Raw genomic sequence first — 22,495 nt, 5'->3', positions numbered from 1 at the left:
TGCCCAGGTGCGTCTTGGAAAGAAGGGAGCAGCTCAGTCGTGGTTAGCAGAGTCTTTGGGAAGGTAATTTCTCAGGAAGCTGTTTGCTGATGATTTGTGCCAGCTGCCAAACACCAAAACTAAGTTCTCCTTTAGCCACTGGAGAGGGGGGGCTGCACAAGCTTCCTCCTGAGCACAGAGCTGCCTCCCCTGGGAGCAGCCTCACCCAGAGACAGGAGAGCAGGACTGTCTCCTGAGAACATGATGTCCACACCCTTGGAGCTGCCAAAGAGCACACCAGTCACTGCTAATGCCCACAGCTGTGATCCAGGCTCTTGTCTGGTATGGGCTGGAAGAGCCAGCTCATCCTAACTATTTCTTTGTTCTTCTGCATCCAGTGGTGTTCAGGAGTACAGAGTCATGTGTGAGTGTGAGGACTTGGAGCACGCTGACGTAGGCAGACCCTCAGTGCTTTTTCACAAAGAGACCTAAGGCACAAAGACTTCAAGTGTCTTGCTGAGGGTCTCTCAGAATAGCTCTGGCAAAGCCCAGGAATTGAACCCAGGTCTCCCAACTCCCAGTCCTGGCGTTGGACTCCGGACACGTTTCCACACATAAGCCCCAAACCATCAGTCAGAAGTTCATGACTTTGTCACTAACACCACAGCTGGATTTGACCTTCAGATGAAAGTCTCCAGCCTTGTTACCAGTGTCCAGAGCCAGCGTGTCTCCAACCACACCGTGATTTTAAAACCATGTTTCTGCCAACACCAAGATGTTAAAACTCTTTCAAACTTCATTATGAAGTGTGGAGAGTGGCTTGAGCCAGACTGGAATCTTGGCAGCAGTTCTGTGTCGGGGAAGTAGCTCTAGTTTAATCCTCAAATGAGGGAGGACTTCTCAGGGCATGACAAGCGTTGAGCTCAGCTGTCACAGTCTACCACCCACCCTGAATTCCCTGGAAGAGTCCTGACAGAAGTGTGCAGCTCTGTTCAGCATCGTGCACTCAGGCATCTGAAGTGGGCCCAGCCTGCAAGTCCAATTTGTTCTGAAGTTGCTCCATTCTTCATGGCATCATTTTTCCTCAATTTTGTGACACAGCACCAAGGTCTGCTGTGACCTATGGCATCACATCATGCAGATTTCTGACTGCTTTTCCAGGAAGGGAGCAAAGAAAGCACCTTTAGTAAAGTATCACCACCATCTGACACTTGTAGTGTTGCAACTGAAGGAGATGAAAAAAATATATGGAAAAGGAGAGAGAAAGAAGATACCTGTTAAAGATCAGAAGGCCCTGAATGAAAATGTGCGGAAAACACAAGAGGCAGAAAAAGTGAAAAATAGGGAAGCCTTTTATTGGATGTCACTCAAGCCACAAACACTGGCACAGAAATCTGCCAAAGCAGAGGGAAAGAGGTTTGGAGGAGCCACAACCTTGCACTGCTCTGCTCCTCAGGGAACCAAAGGACATGCTCAGCACACACAGCTCCCTCCAGCAGAACTCCAAGCACTTCATGGAGGAGCAAACTACCAGGATCGGCCACTCCACTGCAAGAGTCAGGAGTCATTTCCAGGGATTTTGCTGAGGCTTCACAACAATATCCCAGGGAATGGGGCAACTCCCAGGGAAGAGCCCAGAAAGCTGAACCACTGCTGTTCCTAGACCAGAGCCAACACATGGAGCTCCTTGGAGCTGCCTGATCCCTGTAGGACGAGCTACAAGAGCTTGTCCACATACAATTATCACTTGGGAAATAGCATCTCTTGCTTGTGGCTCTAAGTGACTGCCAAGGAAGTGGTAATCTGGGGAAAGAGCATGAGCTGACTGATAAACTGATTTAGCTTTCATGTTTTTCAGATTCTGTGCTGCTGGGGTGTAGTTCTGAGCCTCATATTAACTGTTAGTAACCTCTCTTCAGAGTAGGGAGACAAAACAAATCCTTTTCCTGCTGGACACCAAGCACAACTTTCAGGCCCAAAGGCACAAACAAGGGTGGCTGAAGGGAAGAACAAGAAGGATGGGACCTCACAGCCTGGAGCTGGGATTGGACAATTAAACCCCAATGTGCAAATACACCAAAAGTGTGAGACCTCATGACCGTTTGTCCGTTTTGTGACCATTCTTCGTCCACCTCGGGTGTAGCCCTGGTCAGGCCCTGTCCTGCCCAAGGTGTACCCTAAAGGCCTTTCAATAAATATCTGCTTTATTCTCTAGCTCTATCCAGTCTCTGTTTCAGACCAGCCTTCCCAAGGCATCAGGGGTACAAAGTTGTAAGTGCTGGAGAAGTCAGGACACACCAAGGGGTGGCAGCCAACAAGTCTCACTCCTCAGCACACAAGGACGTGTCCCCCTTGATTTCAAGGAAGTGTCACTGAACACAACAGGCAGACATGACACAAGAAAGGGGAAAAGTGTCACATTCCTGGAACAAAGCCTCAAAAATCGGGTCAAAAGAAACAGGGTGATCTCTGCCTTGACCCAAGCAGGACAGCCTGTCACACACAGGAAATACCTTCAGCCTTTCTGGATTTCCCCTGCCCTTTGACACTCACAAACAAAGCTGTTTGTGCACAAAGACCACATGAGAGGGAAGGCGTGGAACTCGTTTCCACATCACAAGAGAAGGTTTTGTTACTCTGATTCATTCAGCCATTGCAGTTTGTGCCCAGGGAGACCTCAGTGACCCTCAGAGGCTTCTATTCATTTTTATTCAAGTCCCAGGTTGAAAGTTTCACCATCACTTACTGATGGGTTTCAGGATCACAAGATGAATGAACTTGCCTTTTTGACTGGCAAAGAATCCGGAAACCAAGGAATCCAAGCTGCATTTTGCCTGCTTCTCTCATTGCACTGAAGTCAGGTCTCAGCCCAGTGGGTCCAACCCCATACACAGAACTGCCACTGAGGGTGTTCCAGGGACCCTCATCTCCATTACAAGTGCATCAAAAGACATCCAGAACAAAGCCCGTGGCAGTTCTCCTAACTCTTGGTACCAATGCCCTGATTTACAGACATGTCAAAACCCTGCAACTCCCCACAAAAAATCAGAGTTCTGAACTCAGATTTCAAATCCATCATGTTAGGTAACCACATCTCAAAGCCCTTGGAAAGAAGGGAGTTTAAAAGCTCAGAGAAGCTACCAAAAATATATTTGGTTCCCAACAGCACCACAGCCACACAGACCATCCTTACCATCCTCTCAAAGCCTGCCAGACACTGCTAACACCAGGCAGCTCCTCAGGGTGACACAGACAAGACAACTTCACCTCAAACCAGTGGCACAGCTGATGCAGGGACAGGAAGCACCTTTGCCATCACATTTGCACTCATGGCATGGCAGAGACCATCACTGTGAATCAGACCTGTGCTCTTGTTTCCTGCATCTCTTCCAGCTTCCCTACCACAAACACAGCAGTTCCCCAGGGAACAACGTAACTAGAGGAGTTTCAAATGTGCTCCTGCAGACACCAGATTAAAAAAAAAAAAACCCAACCAGCCTGCAGCTGCAGGAGTGTTGGAGCTCATTGTGTCTTCTGCCTTTGCCAACGGGAAGGAAGAAGACTGTCCAGCTCTGAACATGTCTGGTTCAAACAACTTAGCAAAAGACTAAACCCAGGAAAGAAACTTCTCTACCTGCCATGCCCTGCTGTCCACAGCAATACTTGACAGTCTCTAAGTCCCAAGAAAAAAGGCCAAGGACGCAGAGACAGATGTTTCTGTGCCACCACGGGGTAATCATCAGCTCGTGTCTTTATTAACAATGTTAGTGCTATTGCAGAGCAGCATTGCAGCAGGGAGGAGGAGTGCCCAGAGAATGTCTGGGCAAGATCAAAAGGCCTCAATCAGCAGCCTGAGCACAACCCCTGAGACAGGTGACCCTCCACCTGTGCCCAGGCAGCAGCACACAGCCATTGTTCAAAGCTCAGAATGCCCCTTTGTGCTGCAGCTCTAATCCTACACACCCAGAGCTTCTGTCCGTCCTGTTTGTAGCAGCACTGTTCATCCTGCATTTATATCCCATGTGTGCTTCAGAGAGCAGATGCCTTTTTCCAAGCACATTTCTCTTCAAGATGTGGAGTTGTAAGGGAATTAAACACATAAAAGAGTTTATGTGTAACAGGACTTCAAATAGCAATCCTAATGCACTGGAATAAGCTCTGGGATTTATTATTCAATTGACTGGAAAGCAAGAAAGAGAGAAGGATTTCCCTGTGGCATTACTAGTTCTGAAACTGAGGGGAAACATCATCTACAGGCCAATCTCCTGGGTGACAGATCCCCAACTTCTCCTACTGACCCTGTAGCAACAGAGTTTTCAAAAGCACAGAAGACCAAATTGGATGAGCCTGCAGAATTCCTTCTTTGTTATTCTACAAACTAGCTTGTAAAATCCCTCTGGGAGCAGTAATGTGTTCAATTTAAATGAAAAGAAAAGAAAAACAAAAAAAAAAAAAGAAAACCCAGCATTCAAAAACACCAAACAAGAATGATCCATGCAAGATGTGTAGCCTGCTTACATTAAATGCACAGAGCATTTGTGATAAGCCAAACCAGCTACAATACTGAAATAAAAAAACCCAGGCAGTGACAGCTGGAAAGGGCATCGCAGCCCAGATATGCTGTGTTGCAAGAACACTCTTCCTTCCATCTCTCCCACCTCTGAGTGAAGTTTGAAGACAACAAATGAATACCTTAATGTTTGGAGTTTCAAAGACTCTCATCAAAGTAAGAGACCAGGTAAACCTATCCCTGTACAAGCAAGCTGTGGGTTTTTCCTGGAAAATCTTCAAAGTCTCTGAAGGCAGAAAATGCTGCAGAGAAAGGAGACTCCAAAGCTAAAGTGAGACAGCTCTGTGACCATGGAGTACAGCAAATCATAGCAGGATAAAAACTCACACAGCCTTGCTGGGAACATTCATTTTCAAGGATGGAACAAGTAGGAAAAGAGCTGGAATACCCCGCCACAAATGAAGAACATTTCCAGGGATGAGACGGGGATTTTCCAGAGATGAGATGGGGATTTTCACAGCAACAACTGTTTGAAGCAGAAAGTGTTTGTCTTCTGAAGGCTGTAAGAGCACATGATCTGCCAAGGCCATTCATCCCATCCACGACACTACTTTACTGACCACAGCAATCATACACAAATATTCTAATCAAATGTAGGCTGATTTTGGCCAACTAGAGTATAGCAAGAAGTGCCCTATTGTGTCATAAAACACAGTAAGACAAAAGCAGGACTGTTCTCATCTTAGAGGTGAGGTAGCATTGCTGGTCTGAAGGCACAGGAGCTCACAAAAGCTCCAGCAACTGAATGTAGGTCTCAAATCCTTGCCTGGCCTTCAAGACCACCCTTCTCAGTGAGCTTTGAGGAGTGCAGTGTCCCAAGCAGGGCAGGACTGGGCATCACCCTACAGCTGCTGCGGCAAAAAGATTGCTGAGGAGAAGGGTTACAATTTGGATGCCTGGGTTTGCTGGGAGCTGGGGACAATCATTCAAGGCAGTAGAGAACAAGAGATTAGGTTGCCATTGAAACCCCAAGGTAGGGACTCAGTCAGACAGACAAATGGCATGTGAATTTGAAGCAGCCCAGGAGCTCCAGCCAGGCTTCTGGAGAGCTGCCCGTGCACCCCAGAGAGACACAGCAGAGGCACAGCCTGTGGCACAGAGGAGACAAAGCCTTTGCTGCACAAATGGAGCGAGTTCAACAACAGATCTGCTGAGGGAAATCCTCCAGCCAAGACCACTCCAGAGCAACTCAGCACCCAAGCTAAATCAAGAGCCTGGGGTGGAGGGCAAGAGCAGAGCAGCTCATCCCAGCCACGATGACAACACTCCTGCTAAAGCAGCTCCGCTGCAGCTTCCCAGGAGCAAGTGGATGGACAGCAAGGATACCTCACAGCCAGGGCTGCAAGGCTGGGATCTCGCAGATCCTCCTCTGCCAAAGGCTTGACCCTGAGCTGCAGTTTGTGCAGTAAGGGAAAGAAACCCAACACGAGTGAATGGGAGACAGAAAAGGGATTAAATCCTCGTCTGGCCCCGCCGCTGTCTGCTCGTAAGCGGAGTCTCTGCAGCAGAGAGCCCCTCTCAGCTGTCACCACCAGTCTGAGAGATGCCTTTTTCCTTGGCTGACATCCCTTTTGCTAGTGAGCAGCCTGATAAAGGGTGCTGGCAGAATGAAAAGCTCTCCCAGATATGGCTGACTCGCTGTAAACAAGGAGATGAAAACAGTTTGTTTCAAATCACAGCTGGGACAAACACTAAAAAGCCAAAACGGTGCCAATGGCTTTACTGACATTTTGCATTGCTTACAGTCACACAGAACACTCTGTGCCCTTTGATTCAAGCTCAAGCACCACAGATCTCCCTAGAGAAGAACAGGAGAAGGCCAAAAGACACTTAAAATTTACTTTTTTAGCAAAAGAAAAGCAGATATATTTATATTACCTCAACAACCGCAGGGAGATAGAGAGCAAGAACATTTTTAGCCACGACCAGACCTGGAACAAGCCTGACCTTGCCTGAAGTTAGACTTGCAGAAATCCCAGAGAGGCTGGTACAGACAAGGTAAGGAGGAAACAGATACAAGCAGGACACCCAAGCTGAGTTTTGTGCTCTGTTCATCTTCTGCAGGGATTTTCAGAGACCTGTCAAAGGAAGTTGTTCAGCCTGGTGGCTGATGAACACTTACAAGCCCCCTCGAACCCAGTTTCTAAGAGGAAAGGCACCACACTGCCTTGTGACTCTGGGAACTGTTTTTCATATTTCTATCCTTTATCCTTTATATATTTCTATCCTTTCATCCCTTTTCAGATGAAAAAAGGGAGTTTTCATCTGAAAACAGGAGATGGGCTTTACCTGAATGAGGAGAGAGATTGATGTTTCCTAAAAAGGAAACATCATTTTGGTGAGGGAGGAGGAAAAAGTATTTTTTTAAAAAAAGTAGTTTTAGAACTTCAGCTTGACTCCAAGTAAAAAGAAAGCTACTTCAAGCATCCCTATGGGCTGGCAGCAAAATACTGCTAGGCTGTTGTGTGCTCAGCAAACAACAACTCAACCACACAACCTGGCTCAGGGTACCAAACACTGTCCACAGCAGTCACCCGTCACAAGATCCTTCATTTTCAGCAGCTGTTTTTCATTCTTTTATCAAAGGTTGGTGCACTGCTGCAAACAACCAACCACTTAAAGAAAATGTCTTGGCTGGGGATAACTTATCCAATAGCCCATTCAACTCTCAGGATCACAGAGGATCCACCTTTGTTGTTACTCTTTCTTAGGGCTCTCCCTTTCAGACAGCGGCAGTAGGGGAAATTATCAAGGACCTGTTTTACCTCTGATGATAAGTGCACGAGTTCCAGCATTTTCTGAGAGGTCTTTGGGAAAGAGGTCCAAGGTCTTTCTCTACTTTATGCAAGAATGTCATACAACGTGTGGCTAGAGGACAGATATTACGGGCATTTCCCTGGAAGGGTCCCATCCTCTTATCCTGCATTTCCTCCTAACTCAAAGGGAAAAGAGCATTGATGTCCTCCCATCTCTTCTGGAAGGTTTCTCCATAGTGATCATCTTCCAAAAATGCAGCTCCTGTTAGCTGAGCTTTCACCAGCTGAGATCATGAATATTTAATAACCCCAGCTTCTTTCCATGATATTTTCACACAGAAAGAAAAACTGAGATGTCTGCTGCTGTTCTGCATTGTCTCCAAACAATTGGACTCATCAGACAAACAAACCAAACTACATTTGAAACTGAAAATGTTCCATGAACAATGTCACAACAGCACACACTACTCCTAAAGTCTCTGGGTTAATGTAAGAATCAATGGCATCAATCAACTGCGGGGGCCCACAAAAAGCATTTTTACTAATAACATGATCAAATGTTCGGTTCTTATGAAATTCCAGTTGTGTTAACAATGAAAAATAAGATTTTTGGCAAGTTGAGGAGACAAGGTGAAAGCTCGCAAGTTTCTAATGACAATTATGTGCCTAAAAAGCCTGGGAAATTAAAAAGCTTCAACAGAAGTCTGACCATGACAGTGTAAAATATGAAGTGTTTCAACCACAGCCTTGCATAAAGACCAAAGAGACACCAAAGCAGATATATTACAAGTGAAAAAACAGACTGACCACTGGCCAAGTGGAAACTGGAGAACCGACAATGGGAACAGCCCCACGCAAGACGTGAATTCTAGATGAAGTGTCACAGGAATGGGGAAGTGGGTCTCAGCCTGCAGTCACCTTCTGGCCAGGTTATCAACTACAGGAGGACCTCAACCGGTGCCCCGGGGGTGAATTGGTAACAATAACAATAAAATGACTGGGCTTTGTGAGCTAAGTTATGGCTTGTCTACTTGGGAAATTGTTTTAGAAGCTAGGTGCAAATTTAGAGCACAATGGCTTTTTGCCCCAATTCCCAGATGGGTGGGTAACACTATTCTGCTCTGAGAATGCCTTTCAGAGAAGGCAAGGCACAACAATGCAAAGACATTTTACTGAAAGGTGGTAGCTGGGGACAGCTATTTCACACTTTTTTTTTTTCCTTCTTACATGTAGGTTCCAAGACTATAAATGATGGAAAGGCAAGGCAGGCCCAGGGCAAGTTTTTGACACTGTAGCTGTTTTTAAGCCTTGTTTCTTGTCTGAGGAGAGGACATTCTGTTTTGACGTGTCTTTTATGGGTACTGAAATCCAGGAAGTCTAAAGAAATTCCACCCTGAAAGATACTGGGCACATTACCTTTGTCCCTCATTGCCTCTAAGGGATTTGATCACAGCTTTCCAGTGTATGTGATCAATATCACCACTACAGCCCTGAGTATGGGGACTTGATACCAACAAGTCACACAGAACCATTGATGCAGCATCCCTGCTCACCCTGTCCAGTCTCACTGAACATTTATCTGCTTTCATGCCTGACCAGCAGCAGCCTCCTGTGTGGAGAAGTACAAACTGGCACTACAGCCTGAGCAAAACTGTTTCACATACCTTGTCCTAATACTGATGTCTTTAAATTGAATTATCTGTCCCCAGGCTAAATTTTCTTCCCTTTTGTAAATGTAGCTGATGTTGTCACACAACTTCTACAACAGTAGTTGCTTAATGAAAAAAAAAAAAGAACTTTATGTTTAGAGCATCTTGTGTAAGATTATATCACCCAAATAAAGAGGCACTAGGTAGGTGGAGAATGCCTATTAGACAGGTGGGTCCATGTAAACTTTCCTCTATAAAAGATGTAATATTTTACCCCTCGGTTTGCTTGATTTGTAGTAACTTCCACCTTGCACAGAATAAACAACGTCTCCTTTCTTAATTAGACTGTCTGTGTTTAGAGAGCTCCTAAAATTGACAATGCTACACTTACCTTCACCTGGGATTACCCCACAGTTACCAGCAGTGGCATTCCTCAGTCACTGCACCCCAAAGCAGGACACCCCACCTGACCCTCCGAGCTCAGCCCTCTCTGCAGCGCTCACCAGCCCCCCAGGCAAAGGGGAAAGGCAGGAAGATTTGGGCAACATGAGACATGAAGATTTTTACCTCACTAAGTTGGCACAAGGTCCTGGCCACCGGCAGCTCTGATAAACTCTCTGGATCACCGTTTCTGACCCGTTCTGCACCTGGCAGGAGACTGTCCTTGTGACCGTGTAGTGACACCAGTGCCTGCAGAGAGAAAGGACACATGTCAGTGAGCCCCAGTGAGACAACCAGTGAACCAACACACACCAGACTGCAGGAAAAACAGACCAAGAATCTGGGTGTGGGGGGATTGTTTCTGCCACCCACAGCCAGGCTAACTTGCAGTCTTCCTTTCTCACCCCACCCTCTCCTTCCAATAGCCACAGAAAGACTCCCAGCTCCTGCCAACCTGAACCACAGATGCAGTAATGTCTCTTGCTCGGTTGTCAGAGGCCAGAGTTTTACAGTGCATAATTCAGTTCTGTGACTTATCAGAAACAATAGGACTTGAGAAAAAAAAAAAAGAAGTGCTCCAAATCTCCTGATAGTCAGCTCCCATTGTACTGGTCTTAATTCTATCCTGCTTGTTATGGTATCATTCCCCAGCCTCCCACCATGCGGAACAACAGCAGAGTTGGAAAATTCTGCTTTTTGGTGTGGTGGAGTTCTCTGTCGGCAGGGCTCAAACAAGCTGAGTGCTGAACTAGTCCTGTTGTTGTCCTGCAGAGGGTACTGTCTAAAAACGGGCAAGGGAAAATGCAGGGGAGGGAGGGATGAGTGTCTCACACTGTCTCAAGAGAGAGACAGACTCCTCACTGCAAGGTGTATGAGACAGAAAGAACTGCAGTGTCAGCACAGGGAATTCAGGCCTGCAGACCCTTCAGGGACCTCCCCTGGAAAAAAAAAATAGGTCCCAGTGACATGCTTGAGGGGGTACAAAAAAGGATACTTTCATTACCCCTTGCAAGCATTGCTCATCTTTGCCAAATACTGGTTCACATTTTTGTGAATATTTTGGTGTGGAACATTTTGTGGTGTTTTGTACATCAGTGTAGTTAACAGGTTTGAGAGTCACTTTCCTACTGACTGGGGATCAGAACTGGGGTCACCGTGGGACATGGAGACACCAGCCTGTGCTCCAGAACACACCCAGTGCTTGTGTAAGCATTCCCTGCTGAACCAGAGCCAGAGTCCTGGCTCCTCATCTATCTAAAAGCAAGAGCCCTCAGTAGAGCTGATCCCTTCAAGCACCACAGTGACTCCCCAACCTTGCACATCAAAGATCAAAGCAGAAATGCACCTGCACATCCTCTTCTCCTTCCCTAAACCACCTCCTCTCTGTCAGTTTGATTTCCCCAGAACATGCCATTTACAGCATTCGTTGCTTTTTCCCCCTTTTGGCATTCCCCTCCCATCTCCACAGGAATCCCTGCTCTCTGGATAGCTCCCATCTCCATGAATAGGAGGCACACATGCCAGGACCACATGGGGCCAGCGGGCTGCTCGCTGACCCTTGGGCTACAGCCGGCCGGGAAGGCTGGGACACCCAGGGAGGGCTGGCTCTGCGCCCAGTGCCACCAGCCCAGCAGCAGGGACAAGGCTCAGCCATGCAGCTTTCCCTGAGACGCTGCTCCTGCTCACCAGAAACGCCCTGCGACTCCCCATCAGGGAGCGTGGGCTGTGGGGATGCCTGAGGTGAGCCCAGGTGGGCAGGGAGGTCTTACAGAACCACCCATCTCAGATTTGTCAGGGATCTGTGGTGTATAAATAGGGATGGGGCACTCAAGTACCCCAATGTCTATACTGACATCTGCAGCATCAAAACAAGGGGGGGAAAGATAAAGTTAATGAAGCTTCAGATCACATGGTGGCATCAGATCCTATAACGGGCTCAAGACAACTTCCACACAAAGTTTAGGGAGTAGAACCAGAAACAACAGGAGCTAAAGGCTGAAAATGTGATGATTCAAAGTGAAGTTTTCTTTTACATTTCACCTGCACACTTGGTGCAATCAGCCATTTGGTCTCTCCAAGCTTTAGTCATGGGGTTTGTCCAGACAGGGGTAATATCTCCTCATGCCATGGGAACAGCCAGTTGAGCACAGAAGGAAAAGCAGCCAGGAGAAAGGGTGAGAATGAGAGGGGTTGGGAAAATCACAGCCCTGCATTATTTACCCTGAACGTGCTTTTAGCTCAGTGCTTCCAGCCATAGGAAGGACAGCAGTTGTGCATGAGCCTCAGAGCAAAACCATTTCATGTCAGGTAAAACAACCTGCACATGCACAGAACCTGCCATCATAACAGCAGAATACTGTGTCCTGAAACCATGAAAACCGAAACTTCTCATTAAGATGTGGAGTGAAGGAATTGCCCCCAGAGCAGGAGAGGAAGGAAGCAGCAGTATCCACACTAGCAACATGTAACACAGCATGAAGGGGCATAAATAGGGGAAACAAATTCAGAACAGTTACTGAACATTTTAAATCAGAGTATAATTATCAAGGACTTGAGTGCGTCCCTACACATTAACATTATTTTCTCTGGCTTGTCAATGAAATCCAAATAAATATTTAATTACACATGTTATGCTTTAACTGTTATGTGCGTCCCTCTGGCCTCCTCTGGAAGAAGTGCTGTTTACAGGGCACATGGATTATCCTACACTGATCGTTTCACACTAATATTGATTTTGCTGGGCTTAGGAGACAGCTCATCCCACTTTCCTGGGTACACACAAGGTACTTGTGTGTCAGATGGAAAAAAAAAAAAAAAAGAAAAAAAGAAAAAAAAAAACCACCTCAACTGCACTCTGAAAAAACACCATTCATATCTGATGCTGAAATTAGACAGCTTCATGTTCTTGAAGGGAAATGAGGTGAATGAAGAAAAACACCAACACACTCCCCAGAGAGAAAGGCAGGTGACAGAGGCAAACTCTGAAACTGTCAGAGGGATTCTGGCAGCCAATCTGCTCTTGTTACTGGACAATGGCAGCTCAAAATTGCAACTCCTAAGCAGAAATGGAAACTAGTCATTACCCTCTTTAGACTTCCCCTGCACAGACACAAATTTAATGTCATCTTGCTCCTTCAAGGATTATTTTCAACCGGTTTGAGAGTCTGGCACTTCATGTGTGGCTCTGGAGGTGGCACTGTGCAGGCTGCCTACCTCAAAAACTGCAAGAAAGGTTGATTATTCTAAGCTACACACAAGGCTGAATCTCCCAAGGTTTCTTTTCAGTGGGTGCTGCTGCAATGCATAGATCCTCTTTCCAAACAAGCCCCAAACTGCTGTTATCTGAGTAGGTCTCACATTTTTAACAACTTATTCTAAGGACCAAGTCGAGCAGTTAGACACATCCCCTTGCAAGTCCAAGGAATTTGGCAATCAGGTTGTAATTTCTGCCTGGGAACAGCCTTTCATAGAAGAGAGAGGTGCTGAACAGAACTTGTTACTACCTCATGACAGCGCCTTGGGCAGCAGCTGAAGATAAAGGCTGCTCCCATTCGACAGCACATTGGGGTGGGGAAAAACCCAACACCTTCCCAGGTTCATTTCTTCGCATGACCTGCTCAGGGACCTGTTATAAAATCACTACAGGAAGTGAGAAGCTTCCCCGAGGCTCACCATGCATTGCTTTCCTTGCCAGGCTGAACAGGACTGACAGCTCATGGCAGGGTAACAGATCCTCCACTCAAATCCAGGGACAACCTTTCACCTTCCTGAGCAGGAGCACACAGAGAGCACTGACAGTGATAAATTACCATGCTTATCACCTCATCTCTAAAGCAGAAACACCAAGTGTGGGCATAAAAAAAAAAAAAAAAAAAAGGCAGATCCCAAAAATACTCAGATAATCAAACGTTAACACAGATTTCTCCATCCTCTCTCTTTATCAACAGAAGAGAGAGTTTGGTTACAAAGGTACCCACAGCCAGGAGTGAAAGGTACATCACACTCTTGGCTTCCCGTAAATAGCATCATTTTCCTCCAGATACAACTTTTAGAGTTTTTTACTGTGGCACACAGGCAGGTAAGACAAAAGCAGGAACACAGCTGGTCAAGGATGCATTAGGACATACAGCTTGGAACTCACTGCAGATAAAATAGCACAGTGATTACAACAGAAAGAAGACAGACAGACAAAACCATCCCAAGACTTCTCTTTGCAGGCCAAAAGTCAGCAAGAACAGCCTCCAGAATGCAAGCAGGCTTCAGACAACGTGACGAAAGGCCCCATCATGGCTTACAGAGATTATAAATGACCCTTTTTATTATATACAGATGCTAGGAAGGAAGGTTTAGGGCTTTTACTGGCATGCATCCAGGATGGCAGAGAATATATTGCTGCTTATTCAATAAGAATATTCCAAGCAAGCAAACAAAATGATGCAAACAGCAGCTCCTTCAGGATCTCATGCATGCTCATCAGCAGCATATTTAGCGTGATGTTCTGCAGCATCCCATGGAACTGGTCCTTGCTCAGAGAGAGGAGTTTCACTTGGTCCATGTCCTCCAGCTGTTTCCAAAGAAACATCCCCTCCTCTCACACCCTATTTAATTCTTGGAAGACCTTCAGAGACAACAGAGGATCTGTAGATTATGGCCAGCAAGCTGCTGAATTAGATAGTTTCCTTCTGGGGCTACAGACCGAGGTCTCATGTCTTGATCACAGCTGCCAACGTGTTTTTCCAGAGGGAATGGGGGTGTTGATGCCAGCAGACATCTAATCACATTCACAGTGTAGGTTCAGGATGTTACTGTGGACCCCTCAGGCTGAATGGAACAACAAAATCAATAGTTTGCCTCCATTTGGAGATACTCTGCAAACTCCTGCTTGGAGCTTAAAGAGACCCCCCTGCCTCAGCAGATGCTGAGAGGTGCCTGCTCTCTGCTGACTCAGCAAAAGCAGTGATGGCTTCAGGCACCCGGACACTGGAGGACATAAGAAATCCTCACCTTCCAGAGCATATGGGGAACAGCCTGAGAGGATCTCACAGGGCATCCAGGCTTACACAGAAAGCTGGAGGTGCAGTTTGCTTCCGTAGGCAGACACCACAGACAAAGCCAAACCTGCACCACACTGACTTTCCGAACCTCCTGCACCCTCAGCAGAAGCTAATTTGGACTCACCCCTGGAGATTCTGGATGTTTTTACACCCAACAGTGAGAGGAAAAAAAGGGACTGCAGAGGGTGGAGAAGTGTAAGGTAACATATAACCAAGCTAAAATACTGTAGGTTCCAGAAGAGCCACACACTCACGTGTCAAAGCTCAATTCCTGCATAGCATAGTTAGAGCAATCATTTCATGGGTGGGAAGACACTGACAGGAAACATCATCTTCCCTCCCTTCTCACCACTGGGATTTGCACAGTACTGTTCCCTAAGCCCACGGGGTGCATAAGGGATCTCTCCATCCATCCATCCATCCATCCATCCATCCATCCATCCATCCATCCATCCATCCCCCATGAATGCTTGGAAACACACCACAACACATACAGAGCCCTCCATCCCCAAGAGCAGTGTTTGCTTCTTTCCCAGTCCAAACTGCTCACTTTTTCCAAGCTTCTCTGCGTCCTGGGGGTCCCTGGAGGAGGTTCCAGATGGTTCACAAGAGAAAAGTCACCTGGCTTGTCAGCTAGCTCCATTTCACTGGAGAAGGGATCACAAAGTGAGCAGTGTCAGAACCACCAGGCTGAACTGATCAGGACTCAGTGAATCGGGATTGTGCAGCTCACAAATGAAAGTTGCTGCATTCCTGCCTAATCACCTCTTTCAGAGGGTGACAGTTCAGCACCACACACAGATCCCGTGCCCTGCTAGGGACAGACCTACAGCAGGCACCACCTCCCACACAGACCTGCGGGCTGGTGCTCTCACTGGACTGAAGGACACGACTCCAGCTCCCGAAATCCATGGCCTCCGAGCACACCATGCTCAAAACTGCTTCCAGCAGAAACAATCCTCCCAGCTGGGCTCTACACAAAGCCATTTGTATTGCTGTGGAGCTGAGTAAAATGGAGATTTGGTGTGGGTTTGGTAGAGAGTTAATTGGACAAGCCAGAAGGAAAAGAATTCTTTCCGGGAGTAGAACAACATTTAATATGCAGGATAGTTTAATCAGCACCTGTTCCATGTGTTTGGGCACAAAATGACCCTCCCCACTCTCAATAAATATCACAGAAGTCTCTCAGTAAGGTTGGCATTTCTGATGCTTGTGATTTGCCCTAAAGCTTTGTCCTGTGTAAACAACTGCACTGAATTATCTTTTTGTTTCCATAAGGATAACACACTGTATGTTATACTTAGCAGAGATCAACATTTAGGGCACAGAAAACAGTAGGAGTGTTTTGATAGCTAGGTAGACTTCCCCAAGTTTCCTCATAACATTTTTCACTGGAGCTATCAATTTCCCTGCAATCCTAGAGAGGAATTTCAATAAAATCAGAAGGTCACTGACTTTCACTGGGAAAAAGTTGCCGTTCTGACTCAATGAAAGCAAACTGTGCCCTTTTCTCTGTGTAAATAGTACAGCATCCCATTTGCTCTGCCAGAACAGCAATCCATACACTGTGTGCTGGAGCCCAGCACTAGGAGGAGTTAGTTATTTATATATTCCCTTGAGGCCAGGAGCAGCAGTTGCCCCCTACATGCCAAGAAATCCAGATTTGAAGGCTGCCAGGCTCTCTGGGGTATCTCTTCCTGAACCATCCAGCTCTATAAACTACATTATTCCTTTCTTATTCACAAATACACACCTCCCTGAATGTGCTTTGACGCTCATTAGGATCAAGTTTACCAGCTAATTCAGTTGGCTGTGACCAGATTACTCTCTACTGCTGTGACCTGGCTAAAGGGGAAACAATCCCATCACATGTTACTGGAAAGCTCAGATAAAAGCCAAGTTGGGCTTAAGTTTCCCCTGTTCTTGGCTGTATTCACGCTCGCCCCAGGTAACTAGGTTTTAGGATCAAGGCTGTCATCCAGCTCATTGTCCAGCAAAGAGCCAGCTACAAAATTCAATTGTAACCAGCAGTCTCCACAATATTGGAATGTTCACCGTTGATGGATTGATTCAGGATTGCCTGTAGATAGATTGGTAAGGAATCCAGGGAAGACCACCTGGCAGGGGAGAGGGGCTGGCTGTACACAAGCTTACGATGGCAGGGTTCAGTTCAAAGCAGATTCTGCTCCTCCATTACAAAGTTTTAAGAGGCCTGCAAGTCAGAAGCCATGACAAGGCACAGTAATCTTGTTGTCAATATTGATGCTTTACGCGTGCCTTCCTCCCACTGAGCACTTCATAGTCACTAATAGAGGTTACCCTGACTCCTGCAAAAAAGGGAGAAAAATCTCTGTAACAGCCCATTCGTTTTGGGAAAGGAATAAAACTGGAAGGCTGCTGGTGTTTCTGAAGCCAGACAGCAGCAGCCATTTGAAGCAGCAGAGAGCCAGAGACACAAGCAAGAATAAGACAAGTTCCAGGTCTCCCACTCCGCTGTATTGGGCAGACAAAGATTGGAAGGAACTCCAATCTCTCTGCACACACCACCACTCCACCCCCACAATAAGAGTCTGAACAAAGTGGCCATAAAAATAAGTTCTGGCCAGCAGAGTAAGATGGGACAATTTATCCAGGAACCTCCCAATAGCATAACCCTTCCCCAGGGGGGCGATATGTTCTGTGCTTAGTGCACTTCAAATATTCACTTGCCAACAACAGCCTTAAGTTTTCCCACACAAAGTGGATTATCAGAGCCTGCTGGAGGGAGCTTTGTCCTAGAGGAATCTTTACCTTAGGAGGAAAATACAGTTCAGTCTGCATAACGGCTTCAGTCTTCAACAAGTCCTGCAGCTAAGCACATTTAACTGTGCTTTCTTTGCTTTGTTTTATGCAGGGATGACCCTCCAAAAAGCACTACCTCAAGGGCTGAGCTTTCTTCAATCCATAGGAATCTGCACAAGATTTTACCTTATCCTCCTGCAGCCACTGAAGTTACAGGGGCTAAGGGAAAACCTCTCCCTATTGGAATTATTAAACACCTAGAAGCAGCATAGCTAAATACTACGGAACATGTGTGCAACTCTTCTTCAGAGACAAGGAAGGGATCCAGTTCCCCAGAGCTACATTCAGCTCCTTCAGCCATGAGAACATTCCTCTTCTCTTCTAACTTTCAAACTCATTCACTAGGCACCTGCCAGCTGCTGCAGCTACTGCAGGAGTGGCTCTGAAGATAAGAACACCTATTACACACCCTTGATCCACTTGTAGAACATCAGCACTGATATTAATAAAGGATAGAACAGAGGCAGATGAAGATTTAGCCTTGATCAGGCAGGTAGTATCAGAAACAAACTGATCACATTCAAAACAAGCCCCATCTGTGCCTGCACACCTGTTTGTGTGTGCATAAGGGCAGAGGGCTGGGAAGACAAAAGGAATATTCCTCCAGCATAAAGTCCCTCTGATTTACACCCAGTACCCATCTCCTCTCAGTTTGCCAGTGACATGTTCCAACTGAATCAAACCATAAATATGGTTGCCCTGAACCATAATTAACTTCAGCATGGAAATGAAAGAAGTTAGTCCATGACTGAGCACTCAGGAATAAAAGGGGACTTCACCCCTTTGAAGTTCTTTGCTTTTACAGACATTCTTTTACACACTGAAATGTTTTGCTGCTCCCTCCCATGAGCTTATCACAATCAATGAGAAGACAGTAGTTTCCAGTGTTCACAGAGGGAGAAAAGAGGAAATGTACAAAAATATCCATGGAATCTGTCTTTGTTAAATTAGACTGACTTGATGGAATTTGGCATTTGATATCCATGCAGCATGGAAATCATGCACAATTACAACCAAGTATGTCATTTTTGCAACATTAAAAGCTGCTTGAATTAGAGCCTTTCAAAAGAAGAACCTGAGTCTAAACATTTTTGCACAGCTGGATTACATGCTTGTAGATAGGTCCAACACCTCCATACTGTGAATACATCCACAGAAATAGTTTGTTCATTCCTAAAAAGCCTGACCTTGAAAAGAGGGGTGAGATAGCAGGAAAAAAATCCTGAAGACCTTGACTTAAAGTAGAGAGCTGGGAATTGGCCCACCAACGATTTGTCTGAAACCGATCCCTGTAGTCAAAGTCTACATTTGGTACTTCCCTGTGTCTGCCTCTGAGGGTCTGATCTAGAACTGGTCAAGCCGAGGACAGTGACCCTGATCCTCATTAACAGCACCAGACTAACTTAAATCAAGGTCAGTACATCTGAGTTTACAAACATTCATTCAGAATTAAACTCTAAATTTGATTTCGCAAGAGGTAGAGTGCAAATTTTAAGTAGAAGAACAGGGCACTGACACACACCTGCTGGTCCTCAAAACCTTTGCAGAAAGGAAAACAGTCAGAAAAGCAGTATAAGGAGTCACTGACCCTGTCAGAGCATCCTGTGCTTTACTACTGCTCCTGTTGTGGCTACAGCTGCTCCTCCACCATGCACAAAGGCAGAGACCATGGGTGTCTTTAATTCCCCTTGTAACAGAACACTTTGCACAACTCAGTCCTCCAAAAGGGACAAATCAGGCTTCTTCTGGTTTCAGCATCTCCTTAAAACCCACCCTTTGCCCTACAGAGCCTGTATCTGCACCACCAGCCAATCTGCAGGGATTGGACAGGGCTTGCTCCCAAATTTGTTTTGGTTTTTTTTTTGCTCATAGAGCTCTGTACAGACAACAGAGCATCTTTGTGCCTCCCATTCAGCCCTCTGGTGCCAAACTCCCAGCACTCACTAGCAGCAATGAATGCCACATGCATGACAGGAACACAGGCACTTGGCCTAAATGGAGCAGTGTTTTTCATTAACATTATACTGGCACCAAAAACCACAAACTACAGCAAGAACAAAAGGCAATGTCAAAAGGACAGTGTTGAGTGTATCAAAAAAAAAACAAAACTAGGATGGCACAATCAAGCTTCCTATTATTGCATGATGTTAATCTGCTCATGTAACATGCATGTTTTGGGTTTTTCCTGGAGCTGAACAGTTGGGATATCACTGCCACTGGAGACAGGTACATCCTTTTGATAGCTAGAAAGAAAAAAGCATGTATTGAAAGAGATCCCACAGACAGCATGTTGCTTTCTCTTTAGGGCAATACAGATGTGTTTTTTCCTTATGTTTTTCAACTGCCAGAGCAGTGAGCCCCAAAAGGTGTCAAAAACCAGATTAAAGTATCAGCTTCAGACTCACAGGTCTTAGGATGCAACTGGAAATACCTGCACAAACAGCTGTGCCAGGTAAATTGAACCCACAACTCTTCTAGCAACACTTCTTCCACCTGCCCACTTCTCCTTTCCTGTGGCACATTACAATTTTTTCAGTCTAGGTCTTCAATTTGGTCAGCCACTTGTAAAGGATTTGTGGGCTCTGGTGTACAAGGGACTACACAGCAGACATTTCTAAGCAGTGACCTACCATGTGGGTGCCCATCACCATTGGGAACATGAGCCAAAGGCATGAAAACACTCTTCCAGAGTGAAGCAGCAGCAGGTGTGCAGGCTCAGCTGTACTGCACCTCACTCCTGGTTCAGGCCAAAGAGCCAGACGTGACAATAACCCCACTGAAACCACCAAGGGAACAGCCTTTCCTCAAGTGCAAGAAAACTCTACCATTTTCTAATGTTTCCTGTGCTGGAGGAGGTGATTAGAAACAACACGCCAGCCCCAACAAACTCATCTTCTTATTCTTCTTCAGGATCAACAGTTTCTCTTCTTTCTTTTCAGATTTCTCAGATTAGCCACTTGTGTTCAGTGAGGCAGCTGAAGCTCAGGTACCTGTGAACCAGCATTTGCACCAGGCCTGAGACAAGACTCCTGCTGGTGCTCTAGGAAGATTCTTTTGGGGACAGCTGTACCCCACTAACATGTCAGCACCTCCAGAGCAAAGCACTTTTCCCCTGTAAATGCTCTACCAATGTGCCAGGTCATCTGAACACCAGGCTGTGTTGTGTGCAGCAGATAAATCAGGCTGTTACCCCAGCCCAGCTCAGAGATCCCCAGGATGAGCCACATAAGACCCAGTTCAGTGAAAACAAAGCCCTGGAAAACCTTTCTGCCTGGGTATTCAAAGTGTTAATCAGCCTGAAAAACAAACCCCAAAGCCTGTGTGTTAATTTGCTATTTAAATTGAAAACTTTTTATTCCATGTCTGCCATGTCTGGCACAAGGCTGTCCTGGGCGTTACTACAATAAAAAATAATTTGGAAAATAATCCTATTGTTCCAGTCACACCCATGGGAGTTTCATGTGTAGGGAAGTAGGAACATCAGAACTGAGATCTGTTCTGTCATCAGAGAGCTGAGTTTGCCCTTTACAACAGCCGGTTTTGATCCAAGGGCAGATTGAGAGCAAGATCAGAAGCTGAGCTAAGGCAGGAGGATGTATCAATAGCTTTAACAACTTGCACAGGGCTAAAACTCTTAAAAAAACACCATTAGTGTAGCAAACTAGCAATGGCCTTTACAAACACATGTCCACATCCATGGCTGGTTAGTTTATCACATCTTTCTCTTCCTTGCCTCCCTCTCAAGCCTCTCAGTCCTTCCCAGGGCCCATGTAAATGAAACTGAATTGCTCTAAAACACCTCCTGGTTGGCAATGACCAGCCCTTCCAAAGAGCCTCCTCTGCACTAAGTAGAGGCCTCATTCAAACCTCCCTGCAACTACAGCATGGGTTGGATGAGGCAGTTCCAGGCACAACAACCTGCTGGACCAGCAGCCTTTTTCCCTTCCTCCAGACTCCCACTCTTACTCTCCTGACTGCACCCATCCAATGCCATAAAAAAAAACTCCCCAGCGTTTGCTGTAGCTCAGCTCTTTGCACACAGTAGTCGCAAATCCCTGCTAGTGAGCACCAGGTGTTGCCTCACCAAGTTTTAAACTCACTCCTCAGCAGATGATGTGTTTTAATCACACAGAACCCACTGCCCTTTGATATCTGTCTACAGACAGACCATAAAGAGACAGCAGGAAACTAAGTGCTCTACCTATTTTCAATGTAAAAGGTTTGTTCTGCTTTTAATACAACTTCCTAAGCTTTCACTGGCTCTGGAAGCAGTTGCTTCCTCGTTTCTAGCCAAGAACAATTATTTGTATTCTCCTTTTAAACCCTGCTGCAGCCCAGTTTGTTCATTAGGAATAAAAAGAGCTTAAAAAAAGAAAGCCCTTCTCGTGTGAATGGGAACACTAACACCTTTCTCTCTTATTAAAAAATTCTTGAGCAATCCATGAAACTGCTTTAGTGCCTCAGTGCTTTGGAAGCCTCTGTTTGGAAGGGAGGAGACCTACATTTCAGTATCCAGGTGGAAAAAGGGTTTGATTTGGCCAAGTAATAACAGCTGAAGAAAAACCCCTCCATAGCCTGTGCATGCACAGTAGATTCTTTAGGAATGATAACACTGCCTTGAAACATTCCCGAGCACACACGTGGGAAACCGGATGGGGAGAGAGCAGCGCTGAGCAAGAGAGGGGACAGCAGGAGGTCTGAAGGGGAGATACAGGCATTTGGTCAGAAAAATTCCTGTCCTGTTCTGTTCTGTGCAGAATTGTGCAGCACATTCCACTAGGTGGGGGTTTGCAGGGTTTCTCTGGTGGTGGTTTAAGTTAAAAGTTGCCTGCCAATGCAAAAGGACAGGGCAGCCTAAGTGCTCCACCATGGCAAAGTGCAAAACTCCACAACATAAAGCATTTTAACCACAAATTGGTGAGAGTGCAAACTGATGCTCACAAGTGAACAAAACTCCTAAAGCAAACACTTCACAGCATCCCTCACCTTTCTTCAGGGAATGGGAATGTCTGGAGTTACTGGTGAGTCTTGGTCTGTGTGTGCAAAGGAGTGGCTGACACTGAATACATTGAACACACAATACTGACAAAAGCTTGGGGCAAACTCAAGGCAAAACCATTAAAGAGAGACTAACTTTTTTTTCCTTTTCTTCTATTTACACACATTTCTTCCATCAGAGAATGAAGAGTGACACAAATAGCATGC

General features: G+C 46.0%; 1 protein-coding gene across 1 annotated transcript in view; it reads right to left on the bottom strand.

Moving 5' to 3' along the window:
- COL26A1 (collagen type XXVI alpha 1 chain) overlaps positions 1 to 22,495 on the bottom strand; it is a 162,171-nt gene that overhangs the window by 128,330 nt on the left and 11,346 nt on the right. Inside the window, exon 2 of the mRNA XM_066202098.1 lies at positions 9,522 to 9,644. Coding sequence (XP_066058195.1) covers positions 9,522 to 9,644 — 123 coding nt within the window. The remainder of the gene's footprint in view (positions 1 to 9,521; positions 9,645 to 22,495) is intronic.

Source organism: Chamaea fasciata, unplaced genomic scaffold (genome assembly GCF_029207755.1).
Source record: "Chamaea fasciata isolate MVZ Bird 193981 ecotype frontalis unplaced genomic scaffold, bChaFas1.0.hap1 SCAF_21, whole genome shotgun sequence".
Classification (NCBI taxonomy): domain Eukaryota; kingdom Metazoa; phylum Chordata; class Aves; order Passeriformes; family Sylviidae; genus Chamaea; species Chamaea fasciata.
Note: the sequence above shows the minus strand (reverse complement) of the source record. Positions and strands in the feature narration are given on the sequence as shown.